General features: G+C 43.4%; 1 protein-coding gene across 1 annotated transcript in view; it reads right to left on the bottom strand.

The window, feature by feature from the left end:
* The window catches only part of KLB (klotho beta), a 59,250-nt gene that overhangs the window by 16,438 nt on the left and 29,902 nt on the right, over positions 1-12,910 (bottom strand). Inside the window, exon 3 of the mRNA XM_030192620.1 lies at positions 1,917-2,185. Coding sequence (XP_030048480.1) covers positions 1,917-2,185 — 269 coding nt within the window. The remainder of the gene's footprint in view (positions 1-1,916; positions 2,186-12,910) is intronic.

The raw sequence follows: 12,910 nt of genomic DNA, 5'->3' as shown, positions 1-12,910 counted from the left end.
ATTTTAATAATGGCCTACGGACTTTTCCTTTAGGAAGCTGGCCAAACCTTTTTTTAAACCCTGCTAAGCTAAACGCCTTTACCACATTCTCTGGCAACGAATTCCAGAGTTTAGTTGCATGTTGAGTGAAGAAACTTTTTCTCCAATTCATTTTAAATTTACTATTTTGTAGCTTCATTCCATGCCCCCTATTCCTAGTATTTTTGGAAAGAGTAAACAAATGATTCACATCTACCCATTCCACTCCACTCATTATTTTATAGACCTCTATCATATCACCCCTCAGCTGTCTTTTCTCCAAGCTCAAGAGCCCTAGCTGCTTCAGCCTTTTCTCATAGGGAAGTCATCCCTAGTGGCGTTCCGAGGGGCGCTGACATCCGGGGCGGGTCGCCGATGCACCCCGCCCCCCGGGTGCAGCGCCCCCCCCCCGCGTGCAGCGTGACCCCCTCCCCCCGGCGAAGGGACACCCCCCACCCCGGCGAAAGAACCCCCCCGGGTGCATGCCGCTGGGGGGGTGCCGCGCGCCGGTCAGCGTCGTTGGTTTCCAAGCTCCTTCTGCCCTGGAACAGGTTACTTCCTGTCCGGGGCAGAGGGAGCATGGAAACCAACGACGCTGACCGGCGCGCGGCACCCCCCCAGCGGCGTGCACCCGGGGCGGACCGCCCCCACCGCCCCCCCTTGGTACGCCACTGCTCGTCCCATCCCAGCACCTTCCATTTTTTACTTACCATACCATAATCTTTTCCCCCACCCCCTCACCCAAGTGTTCACCATCTCTCTCCTTCCAGCAATCTGACAAGCACTTGAAGACCTCAAAAGGAGAGAGGTGTTCAACGTGCAACAGCAGCTAATGATGCCAACTTCTTCTTGGATGCTATGCTAGCCTAATGACAAGATGCCAGTGCATGGTGCTGGATGATGATGCCAGCTCTTAAACTATTTGGGACAACACAGCAGACACACTTTATGACATAATCTGTATCCTGTGTGAGGCCTGAGTGGAGCCAGATTAAGGCAGATCTGACAAAGGTGTCCCCCCACCCAAAACATTTGAGCCCTAGCTTTATGCCTAGCTTGCCTATGCTTTACTCTAGCCCTGGGGGGATTCTCCTTACTGACTGACTGCAAAATGGGATCTCCTATTGAATAGCTCTGTTGGCATCCCTCATCCCCAGCCTACCTGAGATATTGTTTTCTCCAGTGATGGACCTGGCTCCAGGGCCACATCCAAAACTGGTTCTCTTTATATTCACAATTAAAACTAAGTTATGGTATCAGTAAAGAGAAAGGGAGAATTTTACAACTGTATTAAGATATCCATAGGTGTAATCATCATTTACAGATTAAATAACGCTGGGCTAGATTTACTATAGTCCACAACTGCTTTAGCATTTGCTAACATGCATTAATGCACATTTGTTTTTAACCAAAGGGCCCCTTGTACACAATAGGACCTATTTACTAATAATGCACATTAAAATCATTTGTGCATGCTTTACTAAATCTAACCCTGTATTTTTTTTATTCCAAAAACATGTTCTATGCATGAGTAAAAAGTGTAATAAAATCTATATTTAATCGTCACTTTCCTATAGAAGAATACAAAATAGAGATAAAGATATTTATTGCAGTGGCTGATGAAGGAATGAGCTCCTGCCACAACTGGTTTATTTACTAGCACAACCCTTTTGTTGTCTGTTCTATGTGGGTACTAAATTACCTCTAATCTGTGATATCATTATAGCTGCAGTGAGGAGCCATAACATTTATTGATATATAAAAGCTGTAGTTTGATTTGCATGTCTGCTATCCTGACAAACAGACTAGTCTGTGGCCTTCATGGAACACACCTCATCATCCTTGACCTTAGTTACAAACCATAATGATAAAGAAAGTGCTCTTTGGAGGCATCTTACCTTAAGAACAGAATCTGTGATGCCCCAGTTAAAGTCACAGGGAAAGTTGCCGTGCACAGCAGGGGCAGAGTCCTCCTGAGGAAAGCCATTCTCCTGTATGATTTGCTGGTAGAACCGTGCAGATGACTTTGGGACCCTTTCTTTCTCTGTACTGTTGAAATCCACATAAAATAAACCCCGTCTGTTGTTGTAGGCATCCTGCCATTCAAAGCCATCCATGAGAGACCAAGCTGTATACCCAAACACGTTTACATCATCATATTTAATAGCTGCACAGGAGGAAGAAATTACAATTTACTTTATGCATCAATAAAAAAAAACTAGATTATATACAAGAATGATGAGGCATATTCTGCAGTCATTATATGGTTCCCTCTTGTCTCCAGCGCCATTTTTGAAAGCCATTTGACTCTAGTTACAGTTTCTCTTCCACTCCTTTTGATACCGGGGTTCCTGAGGAAGATTACGAAATGCAGCTCTGTAGAGCCATTGGTTGGAGAGTCTCACTAAACAATTTGCTGAGTTTCAGATATGTACTATTTTAGAGCGACTGTGATGTTCTATTGGAGTATTGGCACATTTTGTATTTTGGAGTCTTTTTGTTCTTTTGGCGACATTTATTACTTTTGAGTATGGAATGTTTTACTATTATTGAATCACACTTACACTAATGGTGTACTCAAGGATGTATCTGGGCACCAAATGTGAGAGTTCTTGTTGCCTTAGTGAGCCTTAGATGTATGGGCATCATGGCTTAGATAACTGAGAGTCACCATTTCTTTCACACAATTATATGAATTTTTGTAATTTGTTACATCCCTTTATATTTATATATTTTTTGGGTATACTGTCTTTTTCATTATATGGGATTAAGCATTTCTGTTCACTTGTAAATTTTCAGAAATTCTGTAGGTTAGTAGAGCCATGTTTTGGGTGAGATTTAGATATTACCACATTTTACAAATAGGAAACAAATCTACTCTTAAAACAAATTATAACACGACCTTGGATGCACTTAGGGTTACCATATGGCTCCAGAAAAAGAAGGACAGATTAAGACAGTCTGGGTTTTACTTCCATTGCTTTCAATGGATGCAAAACCCGGACTGGATCAATGTGTCCTCCTTTTTCTGAAGCCATATGGTAACCCTAGCATGCTCTAGAATGAAAACTGTTATATGAGTGGCTGAGGGACTGTTTTTCTGTCACATTCATGTTGTTGTAGGCAGGTAAAAGTACATTTAAGACGATCACAAACATTATTATCAGATAAGATCAAGTGAATCATATCAAAATGCATTATTCTCTAATGGGATTCAGATGCTCAAGGACACTACTGCTGTAAATATAATTTGAATGCAGAACTCGGTGGTATACAGCTTGTTTATACAGAGAGAAGAACAAACCTGCCAACCAGGAACATATTATACTTTGAGCTATGCTGAAATATTATTTGTACATATTTATTTATTCTTTCATTTAATATACCACCATACATTCAAAACCCCCAATGCTGTTCACATAAAATATACAAATAAGTACATCAATCAAATTGAAATACAACATGCAAATTAAATCAAATATCCCCTGTTCTCCCGTTCCTACCTTCCTCAATACCAAATCAAATAGATCTGAACAAACATCTAGGCTTTCAGTTGTTTGCAGAAGGACCCATACTCCTTTCATACTCATTTCTATCAGTAAAGCAATACACAACATGGGCACATACCAGCTAAATGCTGTCTTCAATGTAGAGGTTAATCTACCTTCATACAGTGAAAATATTCATTCCTGTAATGAGTAAAAGTTATAACAAGGGGCACCACAAACCAAATCCATAAAATTAGGAACCAATCGATAATAGCATAATAGACAAGGAGGGGCATAATCGAACGTGAACGCCTATCTCCATGGGCGTCTATGTCTGAAAACGGGTATGTGAAGAGGCGGGACAGACCGTATTTTCGAAAAAATGGATGTTTTTCAGCTGGGCGCTTGTTTTTTTTTTAGCAATAATGGAAACTAAAAACGCCCAGCTCAAAAACGTCCTAATCCGAGCCATTTGGTTGTGGGAGGGGCCACGATTCGTAGTACACTCGCCTCCCTGACATGCCAGGACACCAACTGGGCACCCTAGGGGGCACTGCAGTGGACTTCAGACAACGCTCCCACATGCATAGCTCCCTTACCATGGGTGCTGAGCCCCCAACCCCCCTCCCCCAAAACCCACTACCCACAAATGTACAACACTACCATAGCTCTTAGGGGTGAAGGGGGACCTACATGTGGGTACAGTGGGTTTTGCAGACCTCCCATTTACCAGCACAAGTGTTACAGGTAGGGGGGGATGGGCCTGGGTCCACCTGGCTGAAGTGCACTGCGGTACCCACTAAAAGTGCTCCAGGGACCTGCATACACGCAGGCCTCTAGGACTTGTTGCTGCTATATAACATTGGCACACCAGTTGACACCTGAAGACTAATCTCTCCGAAAACGTCCTTTATTGGAATAAGCATGCTTACTCACAGTTAACTGCAGATCAGAGGTTGTGCCCCACTGGCAACGAGTCTCCCTGGTACTGAGATGAGCAGTAGGTCAGAGCTGGCAGAATGGTGTACAATGCCCTCTTTCAACCACATTCAAGGTAAGAACTAAGTTCTGTAACGTGGCTAACACGTGAAAGTTATCTAAAACTGGCTTACAAAAATGGCCACTAGCTCATGGACTACCGGAAACAAAACAGGGCACACTCTGACCCAGTAAGCAGGGGGAAAAGCACCAAGGGAGTAGAGCCTACCAACTACCAACATCGTGAGCATTTGCCACAAGCTAGTGGAATCACGGAGCCCAATACCCTACACCCACCACAATGCATTGCTGATGTGACTCTGCAGTGCGCGTAACAGAAAAGGTGTCACACTCACCCGAGAGCCACATCAGAACCAGGGAAAGACTGTCACAGGATAGAACACATTCTGCTGTCATGGAGGTGGGTACGGCATTTGAGGCTGGCATAGAGGCTGGAAAAAAAGTTTTTAAAGTGTTTTTTTTTTGTAGGAGGGGGTTAGTGACCACTGGGGGAATCCGGGGAGGTCATCCCCGATTCCCTCCAGTGGTCATCTGGTCAGTTGGGGCACTTTTTTGGGACCTGTTCATGAAAAAAAAGGGTAAAAAAAAAGTGACCCAAAATCGCGGTAAAAACGCCTTTTTTTTTTTCGATTATCAGCTAAAGACGCCCATCTCTCCTCGGCCGATAACCACGCCCCAGCTCCGCCTTCACCACGCCTCCAACATGCCCCCGTCAACTTTACCCATTTCCGCGACGGATTGCAGTTGGAAACGCCCAAAATCGGCTTTCGATTATACCGATTTGGGCGCCCACGGGAGAAAGACGCCCATCTCCCGATTTGGGTCGCAATATAGGCGTTTTTCTCTTTCGATTATAAGCTGGAAAGACTACCAACAGTCTGCACATACCGTAGCAGGACATGCTTATCCACTCTTGCCCTAGCTAAGATAATATTCAATCACCTTTCTGAATTCACATGCAACTTTCTTTAAATTAGTCCCCTTATGTTCTAACTCCTGTTACTCTATCACTTTGAATGGGCTGTGTTGGCATTGCTGTGCAGCTTAGTAAACAGAGGGTTATGTTCTAGCTCCGTTTACTCTCTTTGTTGTCTATTATGATGTTTTATTGCATATTGTGTTGATATTGTAAGTAGCATACTAGGCCATACTATATACTGTTTTTTTTGTTTTGTTTTTTTATTAAATTTTCAAATTTTACAAGCTTAATACTTGAAACGGAAAAAAAACAGATTAGATAGTAGCAGGTAATAGCAAGTAATATTGAATTACAATATACATAGGAAAATCTTTTGCCCTCTTGTATTAGACCACCATACAGAGAAGACTAATCCATATATCTCAGGAGACAATTTTAAACTAAGAAATATGTAAAAGCAATTGCTTAACACTAAATCCACTTAAATTTTTTTCTAAACCCATGTTCAAGTTGCTTTTCCCAACTAGGTTCGTAATACTTGTTTCTGTTCGATAAATTGCTTTAAATGTTCAGGCTTAAAGAAAATATATTTTATCCCCATATATTTAACATTGCATTTGCAAGGATAGTTTAAATTAAACGTTGCACCCAAAGCTACTGTAGCAATTCTTAAAGCTAAAAATTCCTTCCTCCTAAGTTGGGTCTGTTTAGTCACATCTGGGAATACCCAGATTTTCCCTCCATAGAATGGTACTTGTAAGTTCTTTAACGCCATTTTTCTGACTGCTTCTAAGTCCTGATACTAATAATGTTTGTCTTTCCATTATAGCTGTTGATAAGGAAGTATCTAATAATTCTGATACATTCAATTCTCCTTGTGGTTGTGCAATCTGTTGTTCTTCCTCTTTATTCTTTTTCGTTGGTAAATAATATATCTTGTTCAGGGGTGGTATATTTTCAGGCAAAAATTTTAAATTTTCAACCAAATATCTTTTAAAGATTTCTTGAGGAGAGTAAACTGATGTTCTTGGAAAATTTAACAACCGGAGATTCAATCTACGATTATAATTTTCAAAAGTTTCCAATCTATTGTGTATCAGAGTATTATCTTTAATAAGTTTCAGTGAAATTCCGCTCAGTTTTATATTTTCCTCCGTTATAGAATTTACTTTCTCATTTATCTCTACTTTCATCTTTGCAAATGCTTCAGTCAATTCTTGAACATTTTTCGATAAAGTTTCTACTTTACCCGTGGAAGTTTTCACAGCTTGGTCCACATTCTGGAGCGTTTCCCAAATAGTTTCCAGAGTAACCTTCGCCAGAGAAGCCTTAGTTGTTCCTGTTCTTGACGCCATTACGGTGGTTACAACCTCAGTTGGAATAGAGGTGTCAGCTGATAACCCAGCGGTAGAGCCCCGACACGGCGCTCCTAACTCCGACTTGCGGTTCAGGAAAGCTTTGTCCCCGCTGAATACAGCTGGTTGCAGAGGTGGGGGTCTAAGACAACGACGTGTCCTACCCCTGAATCTCGGCGTCTCCTTGCGCCGTCGAGTCAACGGGGTCTCCGGTCACTATGGAAGTGGATTGCCTCGTTATGAAACCCTCAAGAGTTTGCTGGATTGGCGTTGATGTTAGTGTCGGCGGGGCTCTGACTCTAACGCCTCCCTTCCTCTTATGTGGCATATCAACCAAGGAAATAAAAGCAGAGACAAAGTTTTTCACTACTATAGCAAGAAAAAAGAGGATATCTCCAGCAGACTGAGGTGAGTCATTCACGAGGGATCGTTCATGCCGCCATCTTGATCAGCCCTTCCTCACCTATATACTGTTATTTGAATATTTCTACTGCTGTAATTACGTATTGTCTGTGATCAACTTGTTCTTGCTGTACACCACTTTGGGTGAAATTGTTTAAAAAGATGGTAAATAAATCCTAGTAATTAAATAAACAAACAAACAAACAAATAAATAAATAAATAAATAAAGGCAAACATTGTAGTCAAACCTCCCTTGCCATTCTATCAGCAGTCTGTTATTTTTTTAAATGGGTGTAACATAATCATTAATTTAGGTTTTACCCAAAAAACACTGATCAAACACCTCCAGGGCAAACTAAGGGTCCTTTTACTATGCTGCGGAAAAAGGGGCCTGCGCTAGCATCAGCGCGTGTTTTTGATGTGCGCTGAAGCCCCCTTTTACTTCAGCAGCTAAAAGGCTGTCTCTTCTTTTTTTTTTTTTTTTTTAAAGAAATGGCTGTGCGTTAAGTGAACCACTTACCACATGGCCATTTCAGGGGGGAGCATTTACTGCCACCCATTGAGGTGGCTGTAAGGGCTCCTGCGCTAACCCGGTAGTAACCGGGCAGTGCCTACCACCGGGTAAACACCGAAACTACAAAAATAGAAAATATTTTTGTAGCGCCAGAAATGGCATGCGCTGGGGAGGGAATTACCGCCAGGCTCCTGCGGTAGTTCTGGATTGGCGCATGGCAAGCTAGTGGCTGTGCACCAACCCTTTAGTAAAAGGGTCCCTAAGTAAAAGAGATATATCTTGAGTAAACACTGGAAAACACCCACTTCCCCTAGAATTAACTCATTCTTCCCTTTACCTGCCTTGAATTCTCCAGTTTGTTTTTCTGCCTTTTTTGCACTGACGACTCAGTTGCACAATTACTATCAGGCTTATATTCGAAAGTGATCGCTGGCCATCTTCCGACATAAATCGGGAGATGGCCGGCGATTTCGCAAAAGCGGCAAAATCGGTATAATCGAAAGCCGCGTTTTTGACACCATCGCCGCTTTCCCGTCGCCGTGCCACTGAAAGTGCAAGGGGGCATGTAAGTGGTGAAGCGAAGGCGGTACATGGGCAGGCATGGACGTGGCTACCAGATGGCCGGCTTTCACGGATAATGGAAAAAAAAAAGCGACGTTAAGCAGTATTTCGCTGGGTTTACTTGGTCCTTTAATTTTCACAACCAAACCTCAAAAAGGTGCCCCAATTGACCAGATGACCACCGGAGGGAATGGGGGATGACCTCCCCATACTCCTCCAGTGGTCATCAACCCCCTCCCACACAAAAAAAATAAAAATAAAACACTTTTTTGCCAGCCTGTATGCCAGCCTCAAATGTCATACCCAGCTCCCTGACAGAAGTATGCAGGACCCTGGAGCAGTTTTTAATGGGTGCAGTGCACTTCAGGCAGGCAGACCCAGGTCCATCCCCCCCCCCCTACCTGTTACACTTGTGGTGCTAAGTGTTGAGCCCTACAACCTCCCCCAAAACCCACTGTACCCACATGTAGGTGCCCCCCTTCACCCATAAGGGCTATGGTAATGGTGTAGAGTTGTGGGGAGTGGGTTTTGGGGGGATTTGGGGGGGCTCAGCACCCAAGGTAAGGGAGCTATGGACCTGGGAGCTATTTGTATATATTTTTTTAATTTTTAGAAGTGCCCCCTAGGGTGCCCGGTTGGTGTCCTGGCATGTCAGGGGGACCAGTGCACTACAAATGCTGGCTCCTCCCATGAACAAATGCCTTGGATTTTGCCGAGTTTCAGATGGCCGGCATTGTTTTCCATTACCGCTGAAAAACAAAACTGGCGATCTCAAACCCGGCGAACTCTGGCATTTGGCCGGCCTAAACCGTATTGTCGAAAAAAAAAGATGGCCGGTCATCTTTTTCGAAAATACGGTTCTGGCCAGCTGTTGTGCCGCCGCCAAAATAGATCGCCGGCGACGTTCGATTATGCCCCTCCACATATATCTGAGTCCACCGGAAAAGGAACCCAGCAAAGGCATGTGCCCTGCTGAACACTGATAACACTGATTTTTTTGTACTCTCAAATAACTCCTAATTAGCTAGAAAATAAACACCAACATTTAGATTTGATAAATACTTTTTAAAAAATAAATAAATAATTAAAGTTTTTTTGGGGGGGGGGGGGGCGGAGGAGAGAGAGAGGAAAGAATCCAAGCTCTGATCATGGATTTTAGGGCCCACAAAAATCTTGGAGGCCATTTTAGGCAGACCCTTCTTGAGATATTGCTGCTGATAACCAAAGCTCGTGCCACATAACTCATAAAAGGTGAAATATGGTCTCACACAAACATGAAGAAAAGTTGACTTCTTCACTGCAGAAGCTTGGGTGTCCATTTACTATTGAGAGTCCAGTTGGACTAGATTATAAACAACAGACAAGAAGGGCAGTTCTATAACTGGGTGCTAACTGTTACATGTGCCTTGCGATGTTAGTTGGCTAAGAACTATTTTATAGAGATGCACATAACTGCTATAACGCATAACTGCAAAGAGGCAAACACATGGGCAGTTCATAGGCATGTCTTCACCTTACACAAACAACTCATAAACACTTAGGTGTGCTTGCTTTTGCCTGTCAACCTGGCATGAGTGTGTCTAAATGTGTTCAATTCTGGTTGCCGCATCTCAAGAAAGATATAGTAGAATTGGAAAAGGTGCAGCGAAGGGCGACTAAAATGATAGCGGGGATGGGACGACTTCCCTATGAAGAAAGACTAAGGAGGCTAGGGCTATACAGCTTGGAGAAGAGACGGCTGAGGGGAGACATGATAGAGGTATATAAAATAATGAGTGGAGTGGAACAGGTGGATGTGAAGCTTCTGTTCACGCTTTCCAAAAATTCTAGGACTAGGGGGCATGCGATGAAACTACAGTGTAGTAAATTTAAAACAAATCGGAGAAAATTTGTCTTCACCCAACGTGTAATTAAACTCTGGAATTCGTTGCCGGAGAAAGTGGTGAAGGCGGTTAGCTTAGCAGAGTTTAAAAAGGGGTTGGACGGTTTCCTAAAGGACAAGTCCATAAACCGCTACTAAACGGACTTGGAAAAATCCACAATTCCAGGAATAACATGTATAGAATGTTTGTACATTTGGGAAGCTTGCCAGGTGCCCTTGACCTGGATTGGCCGCTGTCGTGGACAGGATGCTGGGCTCGATGGACCCTTGGTCTTTTCCCAGTATGGCATTACTTATGTACTTATGTACTTATCTTTCGGCACACCAAGGTGGACTTACACTAGCATTCTATAATGACTTAGGTGTACATAAGTACAGTTTGTGATGAAGACAGAAACAAGAGGCAAACCTGATAAGAAACAAACAGTCTTTATTGATAATCAAAAACTCCCAGGGATTCATGCATCTGTGCCTGTATTTTGAATCCCTGGGAGCTTTTGAATATCAGTAAAGACTGTTTCTTATAAGGTCTGCCTCTTGTTTCTGTCTTCCTGGTTGGATTTGGTGGACTGCTTGTCTTGTTGTTTTCTCATACTTTATGATAAAGACCACTGACCATTTTATTAATCACCCTCTGGACCATCTCCATCCTGTTTATATCTTTTTGAAGGTGCGGTCTCCAGAACTGTACCCAGTACTCTAAATGTGGTCTCACCAGAGACTTATCACCTCCATTTTTCTTCTGGCCATTCCTCTACCTATGTACCCACACATCCTTCTGGCTTTTGCTGTTGCCTTTTCTACCTGTTTGGCCACCTTAAGATTAGCACATGTGGAGGGGCATTTTCGAAAAAACGTCCAAGTTGTGATTTGAACGTCTTTGCAAAATGTCCAAATCCAGGGGCGGGGAAAACTGTATTTTCGAAAAAAGATGGATGTCCACCTTTTGTTTCGAAAATACCGTCAAAGACATCCAAATCCTTAAATTTGGACGTCCCTAGATTTGGACGTCCCTAGACATGGACGTTTCTGACTTTCGGCAATTTTCGAAACCAAAGACATCCTTGTCAAAAATGTCCTAATGCAAGCCATTTGGATGTGGGAGGAGCCAGCATTTGTAGTGCACTGGTCCCCCTGACATGCCAGGACACCAACCAGGCACCCTAGGGGGTACTGCGGTGGACTTCATAAAATGCTCCCAGGAACATAGCTCCCTTACCTTGTGTGCTGAGCCTCCCCCAAATAAACCCCAAACCCACTACCCACAACTGTACACCACTACCATAGTCCTTACGGGTGAAGGGGGGCACCTATATATGGGTACAGTGGGTTTGTGGTGGGTTTTGGAAAGCTCGCTGTTTCCTCCACAAATGTAACAGGTAGGGGGGATATGGGCCTGGGTCCGCCTGTCTGAAGTGCACTGCAGTACCCACTAAAACTGCTCCTGGGACCTTCATGCACTGTCATGGACCTGAGTATGACATCTGAAGCTAGCATAGAGGCTGGCATGACATATTTTTAAAGATGTTTTTTGAGGGTGGGAGTGGGTTAGTGACCACTGGGGGAGTAGCGGGAGGTCACCCCCGATTCTCTTCGGTGGTCATCTGGTCATTTCGGGCACCTTTTTATGCCTTATTCGTAAAAAAAAAACACGTCCAGGTGAAAATGTCCAAGTGTTCGTCAGGGATGTCCTTGCTTTTTTCAATTATGGGCCAAAGACGTCCAAGTGTTAGGCACGCCCAAGTCCCGCCTTCGCTACGCCTCCAATACACCCCCTTGAAATTTGGACATCCTTGCGACGGACTGCAGTTGGAGATGTCCAAAATCGGGTTTCGATTATACTGATTTGGACGTTTCTGAGAGAAGGATGTCCATCTTTCGATTTATGTTGAAAGATGGACGTCCTTCTCTTTCAAAAATGAGCCCAATATTCACTCCCAAGTCCCGCTCTTCTTTTGTGCACTGAAGTACTTCACCCCCTAAACTGCGCCACTCCCTCGGGTTTTTGTAGCCCAAATGCATGACCCTGCACTTGTAAAATTTAATCTTAGCTGTCAAATTCTGGACCTTTCTTCAAGTTTTGCTAGGTCTCTTCTCATGCTATCTGCACCATCAGGGACGTGTACCCTATTGCAGATTTTGGTATCATCCACCAAAAACCAAACCTTACCAAACCAGATAGCCCTTCTGCAACATTGCTTAGAAAAATGTTAAAAAGAACTGGAACGAGAACTGATCCTTATAACATCCCTTTCCTCAGAGTGAGATCCATTTACTGCACAGAGCAGCAGTTACAACCCTAAGAACGTTACTGGTTCTATTGGATGGACCATTTTGGCATTTATTTGCCATCAGCTACTATCTTACTATGACTGATAGCCTAGGAACAATTCAAAGGCCAAGATAAATTGTTTGTATACAAAAATTTGATCTTCAGCATTCAGTTTACACAATCAGGCTGTTCCTTCGTTACTGGATTTAGCTCACACCTTTTCAGTGATAGTTCAAGGTAAATTATATTAGGTATTTCCTGTTGCAAGACTGCTTACAATTTAAGTTTTGTACCTGAGGCAATGGATGGTTTAGCAACTTGTCCAAGGTCAAAATGGGCATCATTGGGAAAAGAAGGGTTTGAATCCTGTTCAGAAGAAATGATTCCTCAGGAGCTTAGCGAGATTGGGTGGCAGAGCTGGTGGTGGGAGGCGGGGCTGGTGGTTGGGAGGCGGGGATAGTGCTGGCCAGACTTATACAGTCTGTGCCAGAGCCGGTGGT

Source organism: Microcaecilia unicolor, chromosome 2, assembly GCF_901765095.1.
Source record: "Microcaecilia unicolor chromosome 2, aMicUni1.1, whole genome shotgun sequence".
Taxonomy (NCBI): domain Eukaryota; kingdom Metazoa; phylum Chordata; class Amphibia; order Gymnophiona; family Siphonopidae; genus Microcaecilia; species Microcaecilia unicolor.
Note: the sequence above shows the minus strand (reverse complement) of the source record. Positions and strands in the feature narration are given on the sequence as shown.